Source organism: Protomyctophum bolini (genome assembly GCF_963924005.1).
Source record: "Protomyctophum bolini genome assembly, contig: SCAFFOLD_713, whole genome shotgun sequence".
NCBI classification, from domain to species: Eukaryota; Metazoa; Chordata; class Actinopteri; order Myctophiformes; family Myctophidae; genus Protomyctophum; species Protomyctophum bolini.
In genome coordinates this window covers 1-27342 of record NW_027665526.1, presented here as the reverse complement: position 1 = coordinate 27342, position 27342 = coordinate 1, and the positions used below count along the sequence as shown (strand labels likewise).

The window sequence follows — 27342 nt, the reverse complement described above, 5'->3', positions numbered from 1 at the left end:
CTACTCAGGCTTATGTGAAAACCACAGATAGTTTTCGTATTATATTTGATTAATTTTAGCTGCCCAGTCCTAAATGGGTTAAAGAAAATCACAGCAACAAATCCAAAGCGTTTCAAAGCATCGCCACCTCACTATATCAGCAATATTGGCAGACAAAACATGGGGGGGGGCGGGGGTGAAAGGCTCCAATCAAAAACATAACGTTTTCATAAATCACAACTTTGACGTAAGATTGATTGTAAGCACTGAGGGCACATGAGCATACGGCAGCTCTGCAGTCAGTAAATCAGTTGAAAATCAGTTCAACAAAAAGCTACTAGGCTACTGTCTGCTTCAACTTTATCTCCGTCACACATCACATAAGTCACGCAACACATCACTTACACTCCATCTTCAACAATTTAGTCATTTATCGATTTAACGAGCGTCGACTGACTTACCGATGGGGTCTCTGCAGTCAGACCACGGGTCAGAGGTCACCGATGGGGTCAGTGCAGACCACGGGGTCAGAGAGGTGGGCAGGTTGACCGCGGTCACTCTGAAGTGGTAGACGGCGAGCGGCAGCAGGCCGGGACAAAGAATGATGGCGGCCGACCCCAATCTGAAAAGATGTTGTTCCAGGGACCCCCCAGAAGAAAAGATATGAGTTAAAAGAATATATATTCAAAGATCTGTGCCACATTTTCTTGACTTTTCAAAAATAGCAGATCTACAAGCTCAGACAATTATTTGACAACTTTAGCTTAACTTACTTTGTAGACTGTTTAGAAAATAAAATCAATCTAATCACAATGCTGGCACAAATATGTTGGTCTTTATATATGTATTTATTTATTTATATATTTATTGTATTATCTAATAACTAGTTTTTCTATTAATAAATATATTAGATTGTTAAATTATATTTTATTACATTATTTGTTCTGCCTGGTGAAACGCGTAAGCTGTCATTACTCTGAGTAACCACTAGAGTGAAGTGTTGGCCTAAAGGTTTGTAGAAAGAGCACAGTTCAACACAAGCTCTGATAAAGCAGAAAAGCATTATTAAAGACTTGTTTACATTGAGGTTCATTTGCATGAGAACATTTAATGACAATACAAATATAGAAACTGGATTTCTAAAGTTTTAAAGGAGTACAGAGTAATTTCCTGGAGGAAAGTACCACACTACTAGCCTGGCTCCAGCCCCTGAATCGCTAGCCACATTAAAAAATTATGTTCAGGCGATTTAGGAATAATGGAGTGAAACGAAATTAAAAGTCAGGCTGAGTTTCAGGCTACCACACTACAAGAACAAGCCAATTTAAAAACAGTCTTATTACTTAAAATTCAGTCTGGACTTCGTAAAACATTTAATACAATTTAACTTTGCATACAGTAATTTAATTACAATATTCAACATTCATGTTTGGTGGCATGGCTCTGTTCTGGGAGATTGTCACCATAAATATTAATATGCCATGTCATTCTGTAGAGACCTTGGGGTGAAAACCTGATGTTTTAAGTATGGCTCGACTCCATTTCTACCTGGTCAGGGATATCCCGAGTCGGACCCTCCTCTCGGAGCTAAAGCATTAACTCGCTATTAGTTTGTATTGTTGCTCATTTCAGAATGCGCCCAATATTACTGATATGCATAGGCCTACGGTAGAAAAATGTAAATTGATAAACATGTATAATGCGCAGCTGAACTCGTCCCTCAGAGTAAACACAACACAGAGAACTCTAAAATAAATACCTCGTTACGTTGACCGCCATTGTTATTATTATTACCTGTTTGGCCTCTCGTTGTGGAAATACGCTCTGAGCGTCTGTCCTTCCGCCACACGTCTTTAGCAGTTAGCACCGCGATATATAATAACTATTATTGTTATGAATAACAACTAAACACTAACAATACAGTGTATAGTAAAGTACAGTAACTATGTAGGCTATGTAGTAATATATTATAGTAATGTAGCCTACAGATTCCTGAGTGAGACGAAATGTTTGCACCAGCTGTGTTCAATCAATCAATCAATCAATCAGCTGTGTGTTACTGACAGACGGAACTTTTGTTCTGCCTCAGAATGTTATCATCACATCATGTTTTTACATTTTTAACCTCACGTGATTCAATTTATTATGAATCATGGAATCACTATGCATTATGTTTTATGAGCTTATGACCATGAATGTTAGCTATTTTAGTATTTTTTTATAGTATTAAATCATTTTAATGACAGCATTTACAAACTTTAAATTAATGTTTGTGAATTAAACTAGTATAATATTAAATTCTATACAACTACAACTAGTAGTTTATATTACAATGGCATTTATCAGGCATTAATCCATTTATCAGGCTTTATCCAGTGATTTACATTATGCAACAACACATTGTAATGCATAAAATACATAGCCTAGAAATAGTCAAGGATCTTATTCATAAGCATTAAAAATATATGAATTATTCATAATTGTTTCATTTAAATGAATTAATTAATGATAGGTGGACAGACAGACAATGTTGGAACTATGCACAAAAACAAACTTCACCCATTTTTTTTACTTGTAAAACTGTGATGCATTTCACTCCTATGCCATATAAAGTTAGGTGTGAATCCCTAGACTCCTTCAAACCCGCTCTCAAAAAGAGCACCTACGGACAGCTGCAATGGACCACTGATGTTAACCAGTGTTGTTTTTGGCAGCAAATTTTGATTTTAGTTTTAGTCAAAGTCTCTTACTCTCTCAATAGTTTTAATTTAGTTTCAGGCACATTTTAGTCACCTGGAATGTTTGTCTAGTTTTAGTCGACTAAATCCAGTTTATTTAGTAGACTAAAATGTACTTTGGTGAGCCGTGATGCCGTCGTAATGACTGATTTTACACTTGCTGAAAATAGCTGATCTACAAGCTCACGTGTTGTGCTGCGACTCACGAGTTTGTAGATCTCAGCTATTTTCAGCATGCAATCAAGTGTAAAGGATCTCTTCCTATAGCATTTTAAAGTTTAGTTTTTATCTCTTGACAAAATTGTTAGTATATTTAGTCATCAATTTTAGTAATCATAGCTTAGTTTTCATTTAGTTTCCATTTAGTCAGTGAAAAAAGGTAGTCGACGAACATTTTTCGTCTTAGTCAACGAAATCAACACTGATGTAAACAAGTGTTTTTTCTGGTTTTATCGTCGTAGCAGTAGATTTTGTATTGACCTGTATACTTTTGTTTGAAATGTACCTACATACTGTGAAATAAACATTTCAATCAATACATGCTGTACCTGTTGATCACAGACGAGGCCTTCTACTGTCCTCTGGCTGGCTGTGTGTAGAACATCTCCTCAGTGTGACCATTCGGCCAAATAGCCGAGCTACAAGCTCTGATAAACATTCAGCCAAGACAACAGATCTACAAGCTCACAGTGCAATGCATTGTTTGGTACGTGGTCTGCTCTTTCTTCCCTCTATGCTGAAAATAGACGATACACACTTAGGGATGTCAATGGCTAACCGGATAGCCATTAAAACAAATCTGAATATACTTATGGGCTTCACGGTTAACTTTAAAAATAATAAATGTATGTTTCTGATGGTGTTATTTAGTTATGGTTATATACATCATTCTAAACACTCAGGGAGGTGCAAGAGAGATTTCTATGTCCAAGAGAACACTAGATAGATTACATAAATTTTGGGTTAAAAGAAAATAAATAAAATCAGCAACCGTTAATTAAGCTATGGGGTAACCGAAAAGCAGCAGAAAGATACGTGAGCAACAATACATGTAATAGTTTAATTCAAATGACAACACTTTGAACATACTGTGAACAAATTTACCGTGTGTTGATGATCACGCTCAATTTAGCTGGACAGTTTGTGTTTTTTGTGTCTTCTAGCTTCCATTGAGAACTAACATTGTGCTGACATCTGTAATCCTTCTGAAAATAGATGTATTTGATTATTTAACATTTAAATTTAATAATTTCATCAACATAATTTCACCACAGATGGAGAAAAGAGCATATATGTAAATGTATACACCTATTATATTCATTACGCTATAGAGATTCCGTATGCCCAGTGCTTTTCTGCCAGCGTAGACCCTCCATGTGACTAGCGCAGGGGTGTCCTTTGTCTCCAGAATCCACTGTGTAGCTTCTTGTTCAGTCTTCAATGGGAGCCGTAATGTAGCACAAAATGCAGCGTTGTCCGTTTCTGAAGATTGCTCCTCAAGGTAACAACATGGTAGTCATACCCAGGTGGGAGACAGTCCTATGATATGAAATGGAAGCTCACTTACAGTATAAGCAATGTCTGATCATGTCATCTCAAGCAATACAAAATAATACATAGTTCATCATAACTCATTACTCATTACTGACGCATTACTGATGGTACAACACTGGGAGTGTGTCCTGTTTAACCATTACTGACCTGTAAGACTGGATACTGAGAAAGATTACCACAGTGTACATCACCGCAACTTGATGGCTGATACTCGGACATGCCTGCTGTACGCCTGTAAAGAGACGAGAGAAGTGTGAGTGTCTGTCTGTCTGTTTGATTGATTGAAATATTTATTAACAGTTTGCAGAATTACAGTACAATTCAAGCACAACTCGATACAAAGACTTAACTGTGAGTGGACGACCCAAAAAAACATTATACTTGTTTACAAGAGGGTCCATGGTCCACCTTGTTCAATTCATCAAAACATTTAGAGACGTACAAATAGACACTTATATAAAGCCAAAGAATAGAACGGGAATTCATCATAAAGGAGGTAAAAAAAGGAAAAGAAACATATACAGTGAGGGGAGAAAGGGGTGGGTGGGTAGGGTGTGCGTTTAAGAACTGGACATATCATTTTTTTACACATATCCATAGGTTGACATGCTGCTATCTATAGAAAATGTCATGACTTGTGCCATCTACATTAAATGTCGAGCGAGCAGTTTGATTACTATAGCCATGGTTCACATGACGATCAAGTCAACTTGAATTCCCACTGTTTTGGTTCACATGAATTAAATGCTTTTTATTGTAGAATATTGAATGCACGGGTGCTAACCCGCACACGTGCTCAATCCTAACATTCGTGGCCCTGGGGTGAGAACTTGAAATTGAATTTGAAATATGAACGTTTATGTGCACGTTCACTTTGTAAATGTAACAATTAAGTCTCGCCATGACTCGTGAAGAACGAGCGGCGTTATGAGAAACCAAACATTAAAACATTTGGTCCATAGTGCTGGTATAGTGTGGGTAGTATGGGGCTTTGTCATGTCTTACATAGTTGCACCGCTCAGTGTTCCTACGAGTGCGATTTATTTCCATTTTCAGGCCTAAAATCATGGTAACAGTCCGTGTGTGTGTGTGTGTGTGTGTGTGTGTGCGCGTGTACCGGGCCTGTCGGTCCATGCCTCTCCTCCTCCTCTGTGAGGTTGCCCTGGGCCATCAGCTGTTCCCTGCTTGCAGCACATTACCCACGCCCATCATGGGGGCCTGGGGGGAGGTTGAGAGTTAAGAGAGTAGGGATGGGCAGTGCTGCAAACTAAATCAAAAACATATATATCGAGTTCTAGATTCAGACACCTATGCCATCTCATTTCTACATTTGAGCAAGACTCGTTGTCCATGTTTAAGTCAAGCACTTGTCTGTGTGTGTGTGTAAAATACCATCACTGTGTTGCATTGGGGAGGGGGGATAAATCATGTAACCTGTCAGGATGAATGACTTTTATAAATATGCATTCCGAAAGCGTTTTAGCTCAAGTGGCAAAAGAGAAAGTAATTGTTTGCCTGGTACCCAAACTAGTGAAAACAGCAGATCTACAAGCTCACAAAACTTAACTTTTTGCAATTTTTAGACGAGTCGACTAAATGTCATGAGATTATTAGTTAGTTGATTTGGTTGAATAAAACGTACCACCACCAGATGGCTCTACTCAGGAGCCAGTGCCATCTTAAAGAAAAAAAGTACACTCTTTAGACAGCTGTGAAGTGAGTGTGTGATGACTCATAGTCATCCACCCATAGTCCAGGCAATCATCTGTCAATGTAAACATTACTTTTCCACTTGCGAGGTCAGATTCAAGTTGTATTAACACTCACTTATTTTGAAAAGCCACATTTCCAGTCTATCGGAAGTAGTATTATCCCAGCAAGCTGAACGGAGCCTGGGGAGGCCTTGCTTGCCATAAACCTAAAACGTTGATGTACTCCAAGTGCTTTAGGCTTGGAACAACTTTGTTTTAACCTTCATCCAACAATCAGTGAAAGGAGCCGCCCAGCTTGCTCCTTGAACTAAATCACAATCCATGGTATTCTGAAAACGACACAGATCTCATCATCTTTTCCATTTATCCGATAGAAACGTTGAATTTAATTAAACTCTTAAACAGAGGAGAGAAATGTAAATAGATCTTCCGTTTGCCACGAGTCAAATGGACCTTTGTTTTTCAAGGGCTGAAAAGGCTCTCTGTGCAAGGAGCTTAGGGAAAAGGTCATCAATTCCTGGAAGGCTGGCACACACACCAATTATCCCATCAATATTTAGGTTTGAGGGGCGCTAGCCCCTTCTATGTCCAGCTTTGAGGGTTTGTGAAAACACACACATTGTTTTGCTACTGTTTCCTATGACTATTTTTGAGTGTTTAGCCTGTGTGTGTAACGCTAACCCCTGTGCACTCAACAAAAACCTTGATGACAAAACTGAGGACGCAAATTGTGATGGGCCAGAATGAGATGATGTATGATGACGTATGATAAGTGCGCCCCTCACTTCACACGGGTGTGATTTTAAAACCCTAAATAACCCTAACCCAAAATAATTTCCCTCTTAAACGCCAGCAGCCCAATATCGCTGGTGGAGAAAGCGTCGCATTGCGATGCATTGTGAACTTGGCTCGGCTATTTGCAAATGGCCAAAATGTGTATAGTGCTGAAGTGGTAAATGTATGTTTTGCAATAATAATCAAAATCTACAAAGTAAATGTGTGTGTGCGTGCGTGCGTGCTGAATCCAGCATATTATGTTAATAACATATAAATTAGATTACAGCATCTGTTGACTGAATGAAATGAGACAGACGATGAAACAAACAGGCCAGAGATGTGATCAGTGCACTCACGTTGTTTTGATGCAGGACTTGAAATACTTTGTTGATGTTGTTCAGAGCGTGAACTCTGGTAGAGCCGCGCTCTTTGATCTGTGGAGAAAGGGAAAGGACAATTTTATCTTTTGCATTTTGGAAGGAAATTACTTGTATGCAGAAGGATAGCAGCAAATGGCGGTAAAACCATTTAGGACTGAGACCAGATTTTACAAAATGCCTTCTAAAGGGTTTTTAAAGCCAAAATGAGTTAATAGCACAGGCAGACTCTTCACATTCTAGAGCATGTCTGAATATAAAAGTAATGTCAGAGCTGAAATCGAAATGTATTGTATTATGAAATATTACATGGGTGTTTACATTTACATACAATCTCCGCTCTCCGCTGTAACAACGGGTGATTTGGAACTATCAAAGGACTGAAACAGAAGGAGCAAGGGCTGCAGCGATAAACAGCAACACACAGTGAGGGAGTGTTGTGTTGTCTAAAGAGCCCATACATGATATTTACATAAGACCAATTAGTGAAATAATTTTAACATATTTAACATATTTCTGCAGATAGCTTGCCTGTGGGAGTTCATAACTCATATGGGAGCTTCATACCCATATGAGTGAAACCGTTGGGATCATTTGTTTATTTTTGGAAAACAGTTATTTGACAAGATATAAGAAAATTCTATTGGGATTCAGAATGGGGGAGCCAGTTAGGATGTATACATTTTGTCAGACTTCGGTGGTCTATAGTCTTGGCTGCACATGTATTTGGGGAATGATGATTTTTGGAGGCTTGCTGATGTTTTGGTGGGGCATGAATAAAACTCGGCTTAACTTCATGTCTGAAATCCAGACGTTGTAGGGGCTAGCACCCCTCAAATAACAAGATAACAGCATGGCTCACTCCTGTGAGAATCTCCAACTTCGCATGGACAGTCAGTGACTTAAGTCAACTATGAGGTACCGTATATAGTTATATATAGTTACTAATTTCTAAAGTTTTCAAAGGAGTACAGAGGAGGTTTTCAATGGACCCATAAGGGACACCCGGGTATAAATGCAATATTTTATTAACAAGAAAATAATAAATATTTACAGATATATGGCATCATGAATAAATTACAATCAACATGAAACATTACTTTTATTCCTTTTTTTTTGTGACTATGGCGTCTTCTCTGGTGTATCATCAGATGTCCGGCTCCATGCTCGCCTCTCCTTGGAGGCCAGTTGGGTCAAAACAAAGTACACCACATTGTGACAGCTGTAGTGAGTCTACAGTCCACCTGCCTTCTGGCAATATAGCCTGGTTGTGATATGTAGATGTGATTGATATTTTGTGTTTGTTTTTTTAAGTCATTCTATAATTACAATACAAAGTAATTGTATTTATTTTATGCATTACTATTGTATTTTATATATTACTATTTTATTACTAATTTTATGTATAACTATATTACTAATTGTATTTATTTGATGTATTACTATGTTATTACTAATTTTACTTCATGCATTACAAATTGTATTTGTTTTATGTATTACTGTTATTACTAATTTTATTTTTTATGCATTTATTTATTTTATGTATTACTGTTATTACTAATTTTAAGCATTACTATATTGATAATTTAATTTATTTTATGTATTATTGTCTATATTACTAATTATTTATTTTATGCATTATATGCTATTACTAATTTTATTTTATGTATTACTAATTTTATTTACTATTTTAATTTACTTTTATTTTAATTTACTTTTATTTTACTATAATCTATTTTTTTATCGTTCGTTTTATCCATTTATTTATATTATTATCTAGTTATTTATATTGGTTTATTATTTTCAAAGAGCCCTGATTGATCACATCTACATATCACCACTACCAGTCAGGATCTGAGTGACTCAGAACCCTGGTGATCTCCAGATGGAGCCACACTGGAGACCAGCAACGTCCTAAAGAAAAGAAAGAAATGCTCATTACTACTTTGTTCATAAAACAATATTGATTGAAATATTTATTAACAGTTTGCAGAATTACAGTACATGTCAAGCACAAACTCAATACAAAGACTGTTAACTGTAAGTGGACTGTTAAGCATTACACTTGTTTACAAGAGGGTCCACCATGTTCAGTTCATCAAAACATTTAGAGACGTACAAATAAGACACTTCTATATAGTCAAAGAACAGAACAGGAATTCATCATAAAGGAGGTAAAAAGGGAAAATAAACTTATACAGTGAGGGGGAAAAGGGAGTCAAGGGATTCACATGTCTTAATGACTGTTGGTAGGGCGTTCCACATTTTGGTGGCATAGGAGTGAAAATAATTTAGTCCCTTGTTTGTGCCGAATCTGGGTTGTACATGGTTCGTTGCACTCCCTCTGGTGTTGTGGGTGTGGACTTCGTTAACATTAAGGAAATATCTAGACAGGTACATGGGTTGTTCTTTGGTTGACTTTTTTGATTACGTTGGTGGCCATTTTATCACCGGAAAGATTAGCCTCCAGGATGGAACCTAGGTAGGTAATTTAATCTTTACGTGTGATAACATTGTCACCAACTCTAACCAAGAAGCCATCTGCCTTGCTGAGATTACAATTAGATCCAAAGAGAATGGATTCAGTTTTTCCCAGGTGTAAAGATAGTTTGTTATCAGCGAGCCAGGTGCAGATTCTACCGAGTTCAGAGCTGAGGGCCTTTTCAACCTGCAGTTTGTTCCTGTCCGAGACTAGCAGTGACGAGTCATCTGCGAACAGGAACAAGTTGCAGTCACAAGCTGATGTCATGTCATGATCATAGTGTGTGTGCGTGTGTTGTATAGTTACCTTGCTGTGATGTAACGCCAAAGGTGATCAGAAATAGTTGCTCCATCGGCTAGAAACGTGCTCTTCACCGGCATGATGATCTTGTTCCTAAAATAAGTGGTAAATGTGTCACTTTGTAATTTACTTCTTTTTTTAGTGTATAAAGTTATTGAATTATGCCATGTGCATCTTTTTGTTTACAAAGCCTACAAAAGCCAAAGTTTTATTTAGAATGTTAGTATGACGCAATTAAATTGTTACTTGTAATTTATTTGAGCGACAATTAAATCGGCCATTATAAAACCTTAACTTCTGACAGGCCTAAACAGGTTCCAGTGGCGTCTACCGAACCTTCTAGCTCCGTCCGAGCCTCCCAGCGACCCAGAAGTCCTCAGCAGAAACACCCGGGGAAAGCTTCGGATCTCGGGCATCGGCTGAGATCTCCATTCTAACAAAGAACGAAAGACACACACACCCCAAATTAGCTTTGCTGTGTGTGCGCGTGTCCTGTCACAACATACACATGCACTTACAGTAACGTTTAAGAATAGGGATCGACCAATTATCGGCAACGGACGATTATTGGCTTTTTACGAAGCCTAAAAAAGCCCTAACCCTAAAGCGGTTCGTACCGTTGAGTTCCTCACTGAGAAGGCCCAGGTCCGAAGTCTTCCAGCGTCTACCCAGATCTCCGTCCTCCGTCCTCCCATCCATCCATGGACAGACCTGCAGATCTCCATCTCTAGAGGCTCCAGCTGTGTCTATGATCTCCATCCTGAGAGAGAAAGAAACCATTAGCTCTACAAGCTCACACACGTAAAATATTTAAAACATTTGGATTACTGTAAATGATGCCATTCTTCGTACCATAACAGTACAAAAGCAGTTATCCATCCTCAGAAACAAGCAAGAACTATTCCTACTCACAGCTCATCAGAGTCCTCTGAGGAAGCCCCCGGGGGGGGGGGGGGGGGGGCTTTGGAACGGATCTCTGTCCAGGGAACATCAGATCGTCTATCGATATCTCCATTCTAACAAAGAAAAAAAAAAACACACCAAATTAGCCTTTGTGTGTGTGTGTGTGTGTGTATGTGTGTGTATGTGTGTGCACTCCCTGTCCAGCAGCCGCGTTCCAGCGACGTCTACCGAACCTTCTAGCTCCGTCCGAGCCTCCCAGCGACCCAGAAGTCCTCAGCAGAAACACCCGGGGAAAGCTTCGGATACGGGCATCGGCTGAGATCTCCATTCTAACAAAGAATGAAAGACACGCACCCCAAATTAGCTGTGTGTGTGCGTGTCCTGTCACAACATACACATGCACTTACAGTAACGTTTAAAAATAGGGATCGACCAATTATCGGCAACGGACGATTATTGGCTTTTTACGAAGCCTAAAAAAGCCCTAACCCTAAAGCGGTTCGTACCGTTGAGTTCCTCACTGAGAAGGCCCAGGTCCGAAGTCCTCCAGCGTCTACCCAGATCTCCGTCCTCAGTCCTCCCATCCATCCATGGACAGACCTGCAGATCTCCATCTCTAGAGGCTCCAGCTGTGTCTATGATCTCCATCCTGAGAGAGAAAGAAAGAAACCATTAGCTCTACAAGCTCACAACACGTTGCAGTGTGAGCTTGTAGATCTGCTATTTTTGCTGAACGGAATAGGGATGCTGGGGTTGAAGTGGTTAACAAAAGTGTCATTAAGACTTTGATTAGCTTGGAGAGCTGACAGACATTCAACCAGTGCCACTAGGAGGAATCATACTGCCATGCTATACTTCTTACCATAACAGTACATCATATCCATCCTAACAGATATCCATCCTAACAAGAAATATTCCTACTCACAGCTCATCAGAAGTCCTCAGAGGAAACCCCCGGGAGGGAAGCTTTGAAACGGATCTGTCCTTCCACGACGTCTACCACGACCCATCCACCCTAAGAAAGAAAGACCGAAAGATGAATTTTTAAGTGACCAAGAGCCAGATATATGTACATTGTGTCCTTTCACATCATACACAAACATTTAAAACAGAAGCCGACCATACCACTCACAGTAATAGAAAAGTCTAAGTGGTTTCTTACTTTGCGCCGCCTTCAGAGCCCCCCATGCAGATTCATCCATGGACAGCGAGAACTGCAGATATCCACCTGTAGGGGCTCCGGTTGAGCCTCGCAGCATCTGGAAGGAAGACATGGTGGTTATAGTCTATGAATGGCTTTGCACATCACTCACTTGTTGCTGCCGCCAATAGGAATTTGTGATGTCTGTGTGGCGACAATTGCTGTGTCTGTCTGTTTTTTTATAATACATACAATTTATATAGCACTTTTCAAGGTACCCAAAGTTGCTTCACAAAACAGTAAAAACAAATTTATTTGAAAATAAACTAGATTAAAAAGGTTAAAAACTAGAATATTTTGGCATGTTTGTGAAGCTTTTCGGTTCCACAAAAGTAACTGCTGTTCGACACTAACAGCTACATCCACGACCTCCCTGCAACAACATCAATGAAGTATGGCTATACAGACGACCCGAGTACTGTGTCCCAGTCTGGAGCCGTAGCTCTCATGTCAAGAAGCTGGATGCTGCCCTCAACACCGGATGGGCCACCCCAAACAAACTGCCTGCCTGTTCTCGTCCACAAGGTCGTCAGAGACACCACAGCACACGTGCCTCAAGTCACAGTGCCCTTTGCCACAACAAACACAAACACACACACACCAAGTAACGGCGACCTTTGCCACAGCACACGTGCCTCAAGTCAATGCCCCTTTGCCACACAGGCCCAGGAACTGCTCCACACAACACCAGCTGACACCTCCAAGGCATCCTGGGTGAAGGCAAGACAGAGGGACCAGTGGAATACATTGAGGACCCCAAATATGTTCTTTGCCAGCACCTCCACTGCAAGGAGTGGACAACCTTCAAAGCAGAAGTGGGACATCTCGGACAGTGCCCACTGTGAATGCGAGGATCCACTACAGACTGTGGAACACGTAATGACCATTTGCCCCAAATACCGGCCACCGAATGGTGATCGTGGCTTAGGTGACCTAGACAATGACACATTGTACTGGCTTGCTGCAACAGAGCTGAAGTTCTATGGACATACGGCAGAAGATGTTTATGAAACTTATTTTTTGTAATTTCTTAATTATTTGATATTATATGTTAGTCAAACCTTTGTGGCATTTCATTTATGTAACTTGTGGATGTTCTTTTATTTATTGGTGAAGTTTTAGTGGCACTTTGAAATGTATTGACACATTTGATATATGTTTTTGTTAGGGATGTCCGATATTAACGGCCGATAAAGGCATTAAAAACTAATAACCCTAACCCTTAATTTTACTTTATTTAATTTGTTACATTAAAAACATCTACATGCTCACAATACAATAAGACACATGTGAGCTTGTAGATCTGCCATTTTCAAATGATTTTTATACATTTTAAAACTTGAGATTAGATCATTTTAGATGAGACATTTTACATAATGAGTAATTATTAATAATTACTTTTAGTATTTTAAGTATATTTTATAACAAAACCTTTGTACCTTTACTCGAGTATATGTTGAATTCACTTGTAACGGAGTATTTCTATATTGCAGTATGTATGGCCTACTTTTATTTAAGTAAAAGGTTTGAGTATGTTTCCACCACTGGAAAAAGCCTGCATATAATATATATATATCGGTATCTGTTGATATCGGCAATTAGGAGTTGGACAATATCCAACACGGACTGTCGGACATCCCTTGATTTGTGTGATTTTGTGCAGATTTTAGTGAGTTTGTGGCATTTTGTTTACTTTTGTTTGTTTTGTGAACAACTAAAGAGCACACCCAGTATGTATCACAAGGCTATTTCCACCAGTCAGGTGTACTTATATCTACATCTCATAACGGCCATGTACTAAACACTACAGACATCACAATTTGACTTTGGCAGCAGCAAGAAACGACTGATATGCAAAGCTCTTCAGCCATGCTTCTCTCTATACAAACACTCATAATGTCCACATGGACATCTTAGCAGCCAAGATGGGGTGGTCGGTCTGGAGGACAGTGTCAGAACCCTGGTGACCTTCACATGGACATCTTAGCAGCTCAGACATGGGTACACAGGAGACCAGGGCATCCTCAGGTTCAGCGTTCCAGCAGCATCTATGGTCATCTCCATCCACATCTAGAAAGAAAGAAATCAGAAGCCGACCATATCACTCACAGTAATAGAAACAAGGATCAGGAAAACAAGGATCTCTGGCTAATAAGACAAATATTCCTTAAAACATTATAGTTGCCATCTATAACTAAAATTGAAAAATAAAAAAACATTCAATATTTTATTTCTTTCACAATGATTTTACTCCATAGGAACTGTCGCAGGTTGATGATGTCAGAGGCTTTGTAATTCATTAATCTAAATTAATCACATTTTAATCGCATATCAATATTCGACCTGAGAACAGTGATTTTTATTTTCAAATGGATTTTGTTATTTTGGTGTAGGCTACTTGATCAAGACCAACAGATAACGTGCAGCAATGCAGGTATATGAATACTCAAATGTCTATTACATGGTTGGCATGAGAAAACAAATAAAAACAACTTTATTAGGGTGAATACTAAGACGAAGGATCAATAAATAATAATAATAAATACAATCAATAAAAACTGTGGAATGAGAGCGTTTTGGGGTGTGCATTCCACAGTGTTGGGGCAGCAATTCCAGAACAATCTGAGCATTAGAAAACATCTGTTGCTTCAGAGGATATATACCAACATATTTAATGTCGACGCCAGCTAGCAAGCCTAGCATGGAAGCTAACGTTAAACGTTGGTGTAGTGTAGTAGCCCCATGTCCATATGGAACCTTTCTGTGGCACACAACCATGGTCTTATCCACGCTTCCGACCGATAGTTTTTCAATCTAAATGTCTCATCCACGGGGCAAAAGCAATATAATTCCTATGATTCCGTTGGGTGAATGTAGTGTGTGCGTTGTTGTTGTTGTCAACGGGAGGCATACTTTGGTCCGACAGAGCATTGGTTGACGGCACGGCAAATTCTCATGCTGCTCATCGCTGCACACGAAATGCGCATTTTCAGTGTAAAAACTCCTCTCGTCCCGAAACCGTCCCGGATGAGATACATTTACGTCCCAAATAGATATTTTACAGTCCCCGGGACGTCGGGACGCCGTTAATCTTGAGCCCGGATTGAAAGAGTATAATTCAAGCTTGTCCTACAGCTGCAAAGTTAGCGAGTTTAGTATTGTTCTTTAAGAGAAGGCAGAAGCAGATTGGAAATTCAATTTGGATCAATGGAGGGCTTGCATTGCAACTCTAGATTCACCAGTGACGCAAATTAGTCATTTGACTCAGCTGTGAGCCTGTGTGGCGTCAGCGTGTCAGTCAACACAACTAAACGGTGACTTTTTCCGACACATGAACCACACAAAACGAAATAATTAAATTCACATAACTCAACTGTCAACACCACAACAATATTGCATTTTGATGTATATCAAGCCGTTTCTCCCTAAATGTTCCACAGTTCAAAAGATAGCCTACCTTTCTCAGGATTTAAATAGTTCCGTTGAGTTCAAAACAACTTAAAACAGTTCCTGTGTCAAACCACCACGCAATAAATCCACCTCTCAAAAAAGCAGGTAAGGTTAGCACAGGGTTTAAATGGCTACAGCCAGGGGGTCCGGGTTTTGGCTGTTTGTTAACAACCTGCATTCAACATGACCGGTACCGTGATTCTGACTTCTGAGACTACTTGCAGGTTTTAGTAATCATTCAAAGTGATGCGGGCAGGTCACGTGCGGAGAATGACGCGATGTGATTGGCTGACAGGATGGATGAATGGCGTGACATGAATATTCAAGTTGGGGCGGGGCCGGGTGTGTTCACGGTGTTGTGACTATGTGTGTGTGTGTGTGTGTGTGTGTGTGTGTGTGTGTGTGAGAGAGACTGTGTGTGTGTGTGTGTGTGTGTGTGTGTGTGTGTGTGTGTGTGTGTGTGTGTGTGTGTGTGTGTGTGTGTGTGTGTGTGTGTGTGTGCGTGTGACTGACTGTGTGTGCGCGTGTGTGTGTGACTGACTGTGTGCGTGTGGCCTAGAGTCCTATTTAAATAATAAATAGTTTTGAGGGGAAAGAAATGCTATTCGTCCCAAAGTTACTGCAAAAGATTGCTATTGTTTTCAAAAAGCATCATTATCACCCTTGCAAAGTTCTGATTTTGATGAATTGAACAATGTGGACCCTGTTGTAAACAAGTGTAAGGCTTAATTGGGTCGTCCACTCACAGTTAACAGTCTTTGTATTGAGTTTGTGCTTGAAATGTACTGTAATTCTATTATTGAGTTTGTGCTTGAAATGTACTGTAATTCTGCAAACTGTTAATAAAGATTTCAATCAATCAATGAGTTCTTTTCTTATTCAACGGCCTTTGTACCTCAAAGGAAAATAGGGTCTCTGACGCCCTCAAGTGGACAAAACCAGTAACAGCTCTATAACCATTTCCCCTGCTAGAGTTGTTGGGTTAAAATAACTATAGACCTACAATATAACAGACCACATAATGTACCGTGAAATAACTTAAAATGGATAATAATTAACCCATGAATTATAGTTAAATTATTTCATTGCTGAAGGTTAGTTCATAGATATTATAACCCATTGTAATTTAGGCTGCTTGTTTCTTGTGTTTGTTGACACCAACAGAGAAAGAAGCATGTTATTATTTTCTTATGAACACCAGACTCTGCAAAAACACTGGATAAAACTAAGATACACAATAAAACATCAGCACTCGACTGCAGTAATAAACACAGATCAAATAATTTAAGGGCACTACGAGTGTCGCAGGATTCCCACACATTTTTACCAATGCATTTCGAAAACATTTACAGGAATATGTAACAATAATTCAGTGCAATGATTGATTGATTGATTTTATTTTGTCATTCTTCCCAACTGTAGCAGCAGTTGGGAACGTTTCTCCTAGTTAAAAAGACACTAGGAGAAACGTAATTTCGTTTTTGAGTCTCTTAGTCCTATGTGCAACAATGACAGAGGGCAGTATAGCAACAATAACCCTATCTAACCCTAACCCTAAACCAAAGACAGGCAGTGTAGCAACAATAAAGCCTAATCTTTGCTACACCACCACCTATCCTAGGACATAGGATCATAGATTCTACATTTGTATAATAATAATATAACATAATATTTGTTAACCATAAGATGTTTGGTTCACAAGCTGTAACAATTATACATTTCAGTTCTCAACTCTAACTTTCACTTAAGTTGCAACTGAACAAGAAATTAGTTGAATAAAAAACAGGATTCAATCTGGACACAGAATAGACATCTTCCTGAGCTGTAGCAGACTTTAAGCACCACCAAACGTGTGTGTGTGTGTGTGTATATATATATATATACTGGCGTTCCTGAGGAGCAGCGACTGTGTGCTCTTTGTGACCTGGGAGTTGTAGAGGATGAGTTTCATTTTGTTTTCTATTGTCCACTATACCATGATTTAAGAAACTATTTATTTGAAAGAATTCAGGATAAGTACCCAGATTTGCCTGGCTAATCACAGCACGTCTTGTGCACTGGCCATTGTGGCTGATCACAGCGTGTCCTTAGTCAAACGAGGGAGGATTCCATGCTGCTCACTGCTTGTTTTCCAGATGCTGGAGCAAGTGTGCGATGCCGTTTCTCACGGACTGGCACTGCTGCTGCACAATATGAAGCTTATCAACATGACAACAGCGTGCCCCGACATACTGTCCCTTATTATCGTAAAGTCGGGTAGTGTACACTGTTTATTTTGCACCGAGGACCAATGTGTGTCTGACTGTCTGACTCTGTGTTGACTGTGTACATTGCCTCAGTCAGGGAAGCCTGACGTATGCTTCGCCGTACGACGTGTCATATGTTAAACAAATAGCCGATCTGCAGTATCTAAATATTGCTTTGATGCTCATATTATCCTTAGGAAGTATTAAGAAGTTTGTATTAGAATATGCATGATATAGGGCTGGAATACACATGGACCTATAGCTGCAATTTGCAACTCTAGATTTTTTTAAATAATGGGATGAATCTAGAGTTCAGTTGCAATACTCTCCATTGACTCCCCAGTCCCCACTTATCCAATAAATATCGCTTTGCTATAAGTTATTCATGCATCCCTCTTTTATCCATCCGGCGAGACGGGTCGCCGCATTTTAAGAGCACCAGTAACTCCTCCAGGTGCTCCTCTGAGTAGGCTACTAGACCAAAGAAGTTGTGTGCAGCCCTGGTTAGTGGTTATAGTGTGTATATTGTACAGTAGGATTCACATACTGTGTGTGTGGAGGTCCAGGTTCATTACTGAAGTCAGGAGAAAGTCCTTTAGACGTGTCACTCTTCATAGACATGTAGCTGGGTGTTGGAGACTCTGCTCTGTGGTACAGACTTCTGGAATCATAACATTGTTTGTGTTAATGACATTGTCAATTATTTTTTTTATTTGTATTATTGTTACATTTCATTTTATTTATACAAGGGTAACATCTTTTAGTTTCCTCTCACAACATTGCAGCAAAAAGAAAACTAAAATTGCAAAAAACATTATATAAATTGTTTTGTTGTAGTTTTACTATGCATGTAAAATACTGTAGTTACAGGGCCTGGCCAAGAGGGGGCACAAGTACACCAGATTAGGACTAGGCAGTCAGTAGGAGGCAGAGCCATATAGATTGATCTTAAATCCCTTTATTTTTGTTTTATAGTAATAGACAATAGTACAACATAAACATTACAGAGACTTTAGTTGTCACTGTACAATACTTACTAAATATACAATACAATAACCGGTGATAGTTTAAACATGGCTTGTTGCATATACTGTACACAATCACATACTGTACATATTACTGTTCACATACTATACATGCACACAAGCAGCCAGCCTGTCTACTGAACACCACACTGATTTGTACCACTTCATTCACAAACTGCACACACAGTAACTTACAATCTGTAGATTAACTTTGAACAGGATTCATACAACATTATTATGCCTACCTACGTGTCCATGATCAGAACAAATCCATTCTCCACATGGCATTCAGACAGATGACAGTGAGATGATATTAATCTATTCCCTGCATGAATCAATGCAGCTCTGATATCTATTTTACTTCTGCAGGCGAGTGTGCAATTGTTCTTTCATATTTTTATAACCCTGCAGTGCATTCATCAGTAAGGGCTTTTATCATTGCCGAGTTGTAATATAGCATTTGGTCGTGTGGTGAACAGTACAAATTAACTTCTTTCTCATGTGAAAGTAACTGTAACATCAGTTAACTTATTAACATTCTGACATTTAACAAGGAGTGAAGCAATGCGTGCCAAGTTGGCAAGTTTATAATGATATAGGCCTATAACACGCGCTGTTTGCTTGAAGATCTGTCCACAGTCCGGGCAGAGACCCGCGCTGTCAAAGTTAACTGCTCTACAAGCTCATCGCGGTTCACTGTTATATAACAGTGAAGTGCAGGTTCATTTCATGATGTCGTCATATTAAAATGATTCGCGGGACACTTGGCACCAAACTTGATTGATCTCATGATGAGATCAATGTAGTCGCCTACAGCCTACACAGCTACAACGTTGCCCATATTATAATTAATTAAGGTGAGCTGGCTTAAAACTGACTGGCCAAATTGCACACGCTGATGCCACACACCGACAGTCAGAGAACTGACTCACTGAACAACACTAAACACACACTAAACAACGTTGGATTCGTACAGTGCAGAATGCAGATAAGTGTAAGCCTATGTTCTTATTATAATTGTGAGTTTGTTTTTAACATGCAGTGCGAGTCCGCGAGAGCCGATCTACAAGCTCACAACGCGTTGCACTGCGAGTAGAAGGTTGTCAAGTGAGCAGCGTAATCGCGCAAGCTAGAAATATCCTGAATAAATAAATAAAAATGTTTCCGAGTTTCCGACCAACCAACGTCAGCGTCAAGTTCACTGGGCCTGATTCATTAAAAAGAAATACGCCACCGTTACACTGTGGCGGAAACAGATATCGTATTTATCCGTCCGATCAAGCTACGTTGAGATGACGTGTTATTCAGAGAGCGGTGTGTACCACAGGTGCGCTGGCGTATCGCAGGTGTATGTCATACTGAATGCAGCGCGTGCAAAGTGATCGGAAAACACCTGACAACCTCATTTGCATTGATCCACGCCCCATATCGCACCATAAAAGGATTCAAGCATGACTCAGCAGACAGCAGTTTGGTCTGTCAAAAAAATAAAAAGGCTTTGCAGCCGCAGACTATGCGGCTTCACAGCCGCGGTCACTGCTGCTATGAATATAGCCCGCACTCTATTAATGTAATAATTCTACACATGTAGGAGCAGGACAGTTAGGGCTTTTATGTTATGTCGTTTTTGCACCATTGTAGCCTACCACTGTAGGCTACTATATATGTACAAACTGACATCAATCCATCAAAGGACACCAAAGGAAATTATAATTATATTGCTTCAGCGGAGCACGCACGCGTGCATGCGTGCTCCGCTGAAGCAATATAATTATAATTTATTGAATTAAGTTCGGGACCAAGGCGGGTGCTCACACCTTTGCAGTCAGAGGTAAAACATATCCGATAAAGAACAGTATAGCCTATATACATTCATAAGTGAATAATTATAGGCCTATACCTCGTAGGCCTGGGATCCTCTTGTCTGAAGAAATTATAATCCAGTGAGTTTATCCAGTGAGTTAAACTATTCTGTGTGGCATCCATGCATGTGATCAATATCAATATACATGATTATAAAGTCTTTCCGTCATATTTGTGAACAAGCGCGAGTGGAGGTGAGCTGGCTTAAAACTATGATATGACTCATGGCCGACTTTCAAACACGCTGATGCCATTCATTAGGCTTCTATTTTTTATATAGGGCTATATAGCCCTATTCATTTTCCAATGTGAATCGGATCGGCAGCACGCTGCTGTCTGCCCCCCCCCCCCACCCCACCCCACACACACAAACACACACACACACACACACACACACACACATACACACATACACACACCGACCGACAGTCAAGCTGACTCAAGGAGCTCCGTAACAAAACAATTTCAATAGGCCTGCCGCCTACTGCAGACATTACTACACTAAACAATGTTGGATTCGTAGTGCAGAATGCAGATAAGCCTATGTTCTTATTATAATTGTGAGTTTGTTTTTTAACATGCGCAAGAGCCGATCTACAAGCTCACAGTCACAACGCGTTGCACTGCGAGCAGAAAGCTGTCAAGTGAGAAGCGCAATCGCGCATGCTATAGTAATATCCTAATAAATAAATAAAAAGGTGTCGGGCTTGCAGGGGCCGTTTCTGTATGGGACTATAGGCTAACTTGCCTAGAATGCATGCATGTAGGCATACATGTAAGTGCACTCAGCTTTTATTATATAGGCTATCATTTCTTTGTGCTGATCGACCAATATGTTGGGGACACATGCCTACATATTTTATCTGAGATTTGGGAACAATTTATTGATTCAGCATGAAGACTAAAGCCTTCTGAATAAATCTATTCGCAAGTGCATGCTTCCGCAAATGTCTCCGCCACCTAAAGACGTCCAGTAGGATTTGACGGAGTTTCCGACCAACCTACGTGAGCGTCAAGTTCACGGCCATTTCCATGAATTCCAAATTAATGTGGGAAATCCACGTAAATGCCTTTCCGCTAGCTTCACGTCATGTTATCATCGTAAACGCCGTTGTGAATCAGGCCCCATGTGTTTATATGATGTGTACTGACTCCAGGTCCAGTATATTCTTACCGTAGTGACTCCAGGTCCAGTTTATTCTTACCGTAGTGAGTGATGCCAGCAGGTCCAGGCCCAGGTCTTCCCTCTCTCTCTTGGTGCCGAAGGCCTCTCTAACGACGGGGAACACGGAGGTCTGAGACGCCTCGGCCGAGCCGGGAAGACACGGAACGGAGCTGACCGCCTGGGAGGGGAGCGGTACCGGACCGGAGTCCGCCTTACGCTTCTGGAGGGAGGAGGGGTACACATTAAACCCTTCTGGAGGGAGGAGGGGTACACATTAAACCCTTCTGGAGGGAGGAGGGGTACACATTAAACCCTTCTGGAGGGAGGAGGGGTACACATTAAACCCTTCTGGAGGGAGGAGGGGTACACATTAAACCCTTCTGGAGGGAGGAGGGGTACACATTAAACCCTTCTGGAGGGAGGAGGGGTACACATTAAACCCTTCTGGAGGGAGGAGGGGTACACATTAAACCCTTCTGGAGGGAGGAGGGGTACACATTAAACCCTTCTGGAGGGAGGAGGGGTACACATTAAACCCTTCTGGAGGGAGGAGGGGTACACATTAAACCCTTCTGGAGGGAGGAGGGGTACACATTAAACCCTTCTGGAGGGAGGAGGGGTACACATTAAACCCTTCTGGAGGGAGGAGGGGTACACATTAAACCCTTCTGGAGGGAGGAGGGGTACCAGCGAGGTGATACCTAGGTGCTGCTTCCCACAGACAGAAAAGTCCTCTCTAATTATATTAACCCATTCTGACCTGAGATCAGATTCTAAAAATGTCTTCTACATCCTGACAGTTTTCTGAAAAAGCTATGTTTCTGTGTCAGTCGTTCTTCGATTTTTCAAAAATAGCAGTCCTACAAGCTCGTAAGCGCGCCACTCGGTGGCGAATATATATTCAGGTCTGAACGCAGCTTATCCGACACAAATTAACTAATCTTTCTCAGCTGGACAATTTCACTGGAGCGCGCAGCGTGCATATTGACTAACTGCATGATGATCAGTCATCTACGCAGACAGCCAACTCCCGACCGAAACACTGAGTGAGGACTCAGGTAAAGTCGTTGTTTGATTAAACATAATGTGCCACAAAAAATAGCTTCCAAAGCTTGTTATTTTAGCATGGAGGAGGTATGACTCCATACAGGGTGATCGCTCCCTCCCAGTGAGTGAAGAGCGCTGATGCCTGATTTATTCTTCGTCGTACAAAGTGTTCCCCTGTTGAAAATAGATGATCTATTTTCAGCACGCGGAGATATGCAGAAATACTTTCTTAAAAAGTTGACTGACTAAGTGACCTCACAATCCCCGATCATCTTAATATATTTATATACGCTCCAAAAAGAGTTCATATTTTGCGGGAGAGACGGATGAGGAGCAGAAATGCAGCGCCAGCATGTCGATCCTTTCAACACCACGGAGAGCGCCCTGGATGAGGAGATACGAGTCATTCTTTCCGCCGCGCTAACATGGGATCAATGACAAGCTAATAGTTGCACAGAGCGTTAGCATACGGCAAGCGAAAAGCGAAATGCCAAAAAAGAAAAATAGGAATAATTCTGAATATTCTTATCTCGCCCCGTGTCGTTTGGACGTCGCTAGGACGTCTACAGACGTCATAGGCTCCAATCGGTTGCAATCCTTATGACGTTTCTACGCGTCCTATGTACAAAATGTGTTTTAATGACTGTTGGTATGTAGTATAACCACAGGGTGCTGTTTTTGTAGGTCCAAACTCCAGCACTTAGAAAAAAAACCCATGCAAGGAATTTCTTGACAGGAAGTATAGCTTATAAAATGTCTACGGTGGAATTTTATTAAACAAAAACTTTACAGATTGAAAAGAGGATGATTCAAGCTTTCCCTACAGCTGAAATGTTGGCGATTTTGACGTCGTTTAATATAATTAGAGAGGACCTTTCTGTTTGGATGACTGGCTGTCTGTGGGAAGCAGCACCTAGGTATCACCTCGCTGGCAAGATGGCTGCGGTCTGAATATGGCCAATAGATCGGCGTTTAGAGCTTATAGATCGGCGTTGAGAGCTTATAGATCGGCGTTGAGAGCTTATAGACTATAGACTAAATTAATTTCGCTCCTATGCAAAATGTGGAAGGCCCTACCAACAGTCATCCATGACTGACGACTTTAATCCATGTTATTATACAGTATGTGGAAGTAAAGGACGACAAGCACCAACGATCAGGAAAATATAACGTATTTCCACAATTTATAGAAACCGGTGGTAGATGATGATAATAATAATAATAATAATAATAATTACCGGGGTGGGGAGGGTCTTGCCTCTAGAGGGAGCAGTAGTCGACTGTAGTTTCTGAAAAGAAGAGGAGGAGTTAACCCACGTTCATGAAGCCAGGATTATTAAAGCCCGGTTTATTAAAGCCAGGTTTATTAAAGCCAGGATTATCATCACTAGAGCTGTATATAATACCCGTTGTCAACTTGTCATAGCACCCGTTTTAACTGTCTGTCTGTGTCCCTTTATACTGTATATGGAGATGTTTTACTCGTGATCAGAGCTTCCGTTGCTCCAGACTGTACGACGGAAGCATTTATATTTCACTAGTGATCAGAGCTTCCGTTGCTCCAGACTGTATGACGGAAGCATTTATATTTTACTCATGATCAGAGCTTCCGTTGATCCAGACTGTATGACGGAAGCATTTATATTTTACTCATGATCAGAGCTTCCGTTGATCCAGACTGTACGACGGAAGCATTTATATTTCACTAGTGATCAGAGCTTCCGTTGCTCCAGAGTCCAGACTGTACGACGGAAGCATTTATATTTCACTAGTGATCAGAGCTTCCGTTGCTCCAGAGTCCAGACTGTACGACGGAAGCATTTATATTTCACTAGTTATCAGAGCAAAGTAAAACATGTAATCTACAGAGAGGAAGAAATAAGATATTTCTTTAGATGTTTTTTTAATATTGGCAAGGATAATGAGGATTTAAGTGAAGCATCTATAGGGAGTTCCATAGATGAGGGGCCTCTAAATGTGATGAAAGATTGATGTTTGGAAGTGCGACAAAAGGGGAATTCAAAATGATCTCTTTCTCTTTGCCTTGTGGGGTAGGAGTGAATGTCAGAAGTAACACGGAAAGAATTGTGAAAAGAAGACGGAATGTCTAGTATGCATTTTTTTTATTTAAACATAAATAAACATGTCTGAAAAATGTTTACTTTGTCAATGGGTAATAGTGGATATTTAATAAAGAGCGGGGCAGACGGCTCATACCGGTTTGAATGTGAATTCATTCTCAGAAACCTTTTTTGAATGATCAGTAATTTAGTGAGATGTGTTGAATAATGTAGCAGCCCAGACAATATTACAGTAATTAATATGAGGGAAAATTAAGCTATAATAGAGTGTTAAATGACATGAAGGAAGAACAAAAGGGCAGATTTTTCTCAATATACCAAAGCATCTTCATAGACTTCATACATACAGCATCAATATGTTGTTTCCAATTTAAATGTTCGTCTATAATGACACCCAAGAATTTAGTATGGGGAACCTGACAAATTTCAGAGCCATTGACATACCAACCATATACTAAAATATAGCTAGATATTAAATACATTTACGGCAAATCTCAAAGGCCCTAAACATCTGACCGTTGATGCTGGGTCAGAAAATAACCTGTGCATCGCGCACACACACAGCCATATGCATGCAGGGCTCCAGCGTGCGACCTATTAGGTCGCATATGCGACTTAATTTCTTATGGTGATACTTAAAATTGAATGAGGTCGCACCGGTGATACTTGGAAATGTGCGAAAAAAAGAAAGAAAAACGATCCGTTTATTTATTTATTTTTACTCCGTCTCAACACTGAGGAGCGGGCGCCGGGCGGCTATTAGTAGTGCGATAATAAAGTATTACTTTCTTTTGGCTCAATCGAAACCCCTCTCTTTCTCTTTCTCTCTCTCTCTCTCTCTTTGCCTGCCTGCAAAGTCAATGCAAAGACGATAATTGCGCAAACAGGCGCAGCGCGACCTGCCGCGGTACAAACTGGACAAACCGAGGAGAATATATATTCAGGTCTGAACGCAGTTTATCCGACACAAATTAACTAATCTTTCTCAGCTGTACAATTTCACTGGAGCGCAGCGCCCATATCTAACTGCATGATGATCAGTCATGATCTACACAGACAGCCGACTCCCGACCATAGACTGTAAGCTCCCGACCCAAACAATAAGTGAGGAGGTAAACTTGTTGTTTGATTAAACATATGTGCCACAAAAAATAGCTTCCAAAGCTTGATATGTTTGCATCAAGGGGGTAGCCTGTGTCCATACATGATGATCGGCCAAGAAAATACATTAATCTCCCTCCAGTGAGTGAAGAGCGCTGATGCCTGATTTATTCTTCGTCGTACAAAGTGCGTGCTGAAAATGGCTGATCTACAAGCTCACAATGCGTCGCGTCCGCGACATGTTGTGAGCTTGTAGATCAACTATTTTCAGCATGTGGAGATATGCAGGCTCTGAGAGCATTTAGAAACTTTTGCCTTCACAATAAAAGTATGCAGCTTTCACAAGTTGGCCAACTTGGCCCATGAAGACAAGGAAAAGGATTAAGAATTCGGTGGCATTTCACATTGCAAAAGATTTTTTCCAAAATGTAAAACTATTATAATAAGGAATTAATTTGGATAATGGTAATGGGATATTGTACAAATTGTCACTTTATTAATCCAAAAGGTTTGGACTGCATTTAATTTTCAACACAAAACCTTAAACTGACTTTCTGTGTGTGGAATATAAATATTGCCTTTATTGACTGAGTGACTTTATGTTGGGTTCAAACCATCTACAGTGTTTTGAAGTATAACCAGGTAGGTTGCTGTTTTTTACACAGTGACCTTTGTAGGGGGTTTTATGATTCAAACCTTTAATGGTGGAAACCACTACAAAAATAAATGGCGCCCTATGTGGGGGCATGATAAGATCATGTAATAATACCACGCTATACAAAGAAAAAAATGGTGCTACCTAATTTTTGGTGGCGCTACCAAATGAAAAGGTAGGTGGCACCAGTGCTACCTGTGAAAAAGTTAGTCTGGAGCCCTGCTCCCAGACCAGCTCTGGCCAAGTCTCTACCCATGAGAAGCACCTCCTCTGGCTGGATTCTCGCCGCTGGAGCAGCCCTCGTTCCCTGAGCTCACCTAGATGCTGCAAGAGCCGGGAAAATAGAAACAAGTGGTTTCACAACTCTTGAAGCTGTTAATGACGTGACAAATGCTAGAGAAGACAGTGAAAGCATCACAAGCTTAATGCTTTTCACACACAGGTAATTTTTATTTTTGTATCCCATGATTTTGTAACCCATTTTTCACCCGGTGCCAATTTCCTAAAGTTTAATCCTGTGAACTACTCTCCCTCTGCCAACCTGGGGAGAGCCCCAAGCATTCAATGAATGAGTGAGCAGGCCGAACCAGTTCCTTTTGCCTAACCCTAACCAGGATTACTGCATGTTTTTTGTGAGGGTACCTACCTACCTACCCTAGGGGACATGGGGAGAACATGCAAATTCC

At 40.4% G+C, this 27342-nt stretch overlaps 2 protein-coding genes and 1 long non-coding RNA gene across 6 annotated transcripts; all 3 read right to left on the bottom strand.

The window, feature by feature from the left end:
• Window positions 1-448: 448 nt before the first annotated feature.
• Window positions 449-3710, bottom strand: LOC308312259. Its single transcript, XR_013963760.1, has 3 exons — window positions 3406-3710; window positions 3266-3355; window positions 449-601 (listed from the first exon to the last, which is right to left on the bottom strand). It is a non-coding gene; the product is annotated as an uncharacterized lncRNA (long non-coding RNA).
• A 117-nt stretch (window positions 3711-3827) lies between these two features.
• LOC308312258 (uncharacterized protein) lies at window positions 3828-11469 on the bottom strand. Of its 4 annotated transcripts, XR_013963759.1 has the most exons (12): window positions 11329-11469; window positions 11056-11151; window positions 10832-10935; window positions 10537-10679; window positions 10256-10352; window positions 9926-10012; window positions 8238-9051; window positions 7117-7194; window positions 5389-5489; window positions 4419-4503; window positions 4042-4256; window positions 3828-3922 (listed from the first exon to the last, which is right to left on the bottom strand). XR_013963759.1 is itself a non-coding variant. In XM_080794635.1 (6 exons), the coding sequence occupies exons 3-6, from the start codon at window positions 10676-10678 to the stop codon at window positions 8985-8987; spliced, it is 393 nt and encodes a 130-aa protein (XP_080650761.1). In that variant the 5' UTR covers window position 10679; window positions 10832-11151; window positions 11329-11469; the 3' UTR covers window positions 8213-8984. The 4 variants fall into 4 exon arrangements, 2 of the variants coding, with proteins under 2 accessions (XP_080650761.1, XP_080650762.1); XR_013963758.1 differs by having other exon boundaries at window positions 10832-11151; XM_080794635.1 differs by lacking the exons at window positions 3828-3922; window positions 4042-4256; window positions 4419-4503; window positions 5389-5489; window positions 7117-7194 and having other exon boundaries at window positions 8213-9051; window positions 10832-11151.
• A 277-nt stretch (window positions 11470-11746) lies between these two features.
• On the bottom strand, window positions 11747-26980 carry LOC308312260 (uncharacterized protein; the record flags this gene model as incomplete). Its single annotated transcript, XM_080794637.1, has 6 exons — window positions 11747-11837; window positions 11985-14093; window positions 18267-18380; window positions 21813-21992; window positions 24058-24108; window positions 26852-26980. Coding segments are annotated over 4 exons (417 nt in total), but the record flags the coding sequence as incomplete, so codon positions are not given.
• Between the last annotated feature and the right edge of the window lie 362 nt (window positions 26981-27342).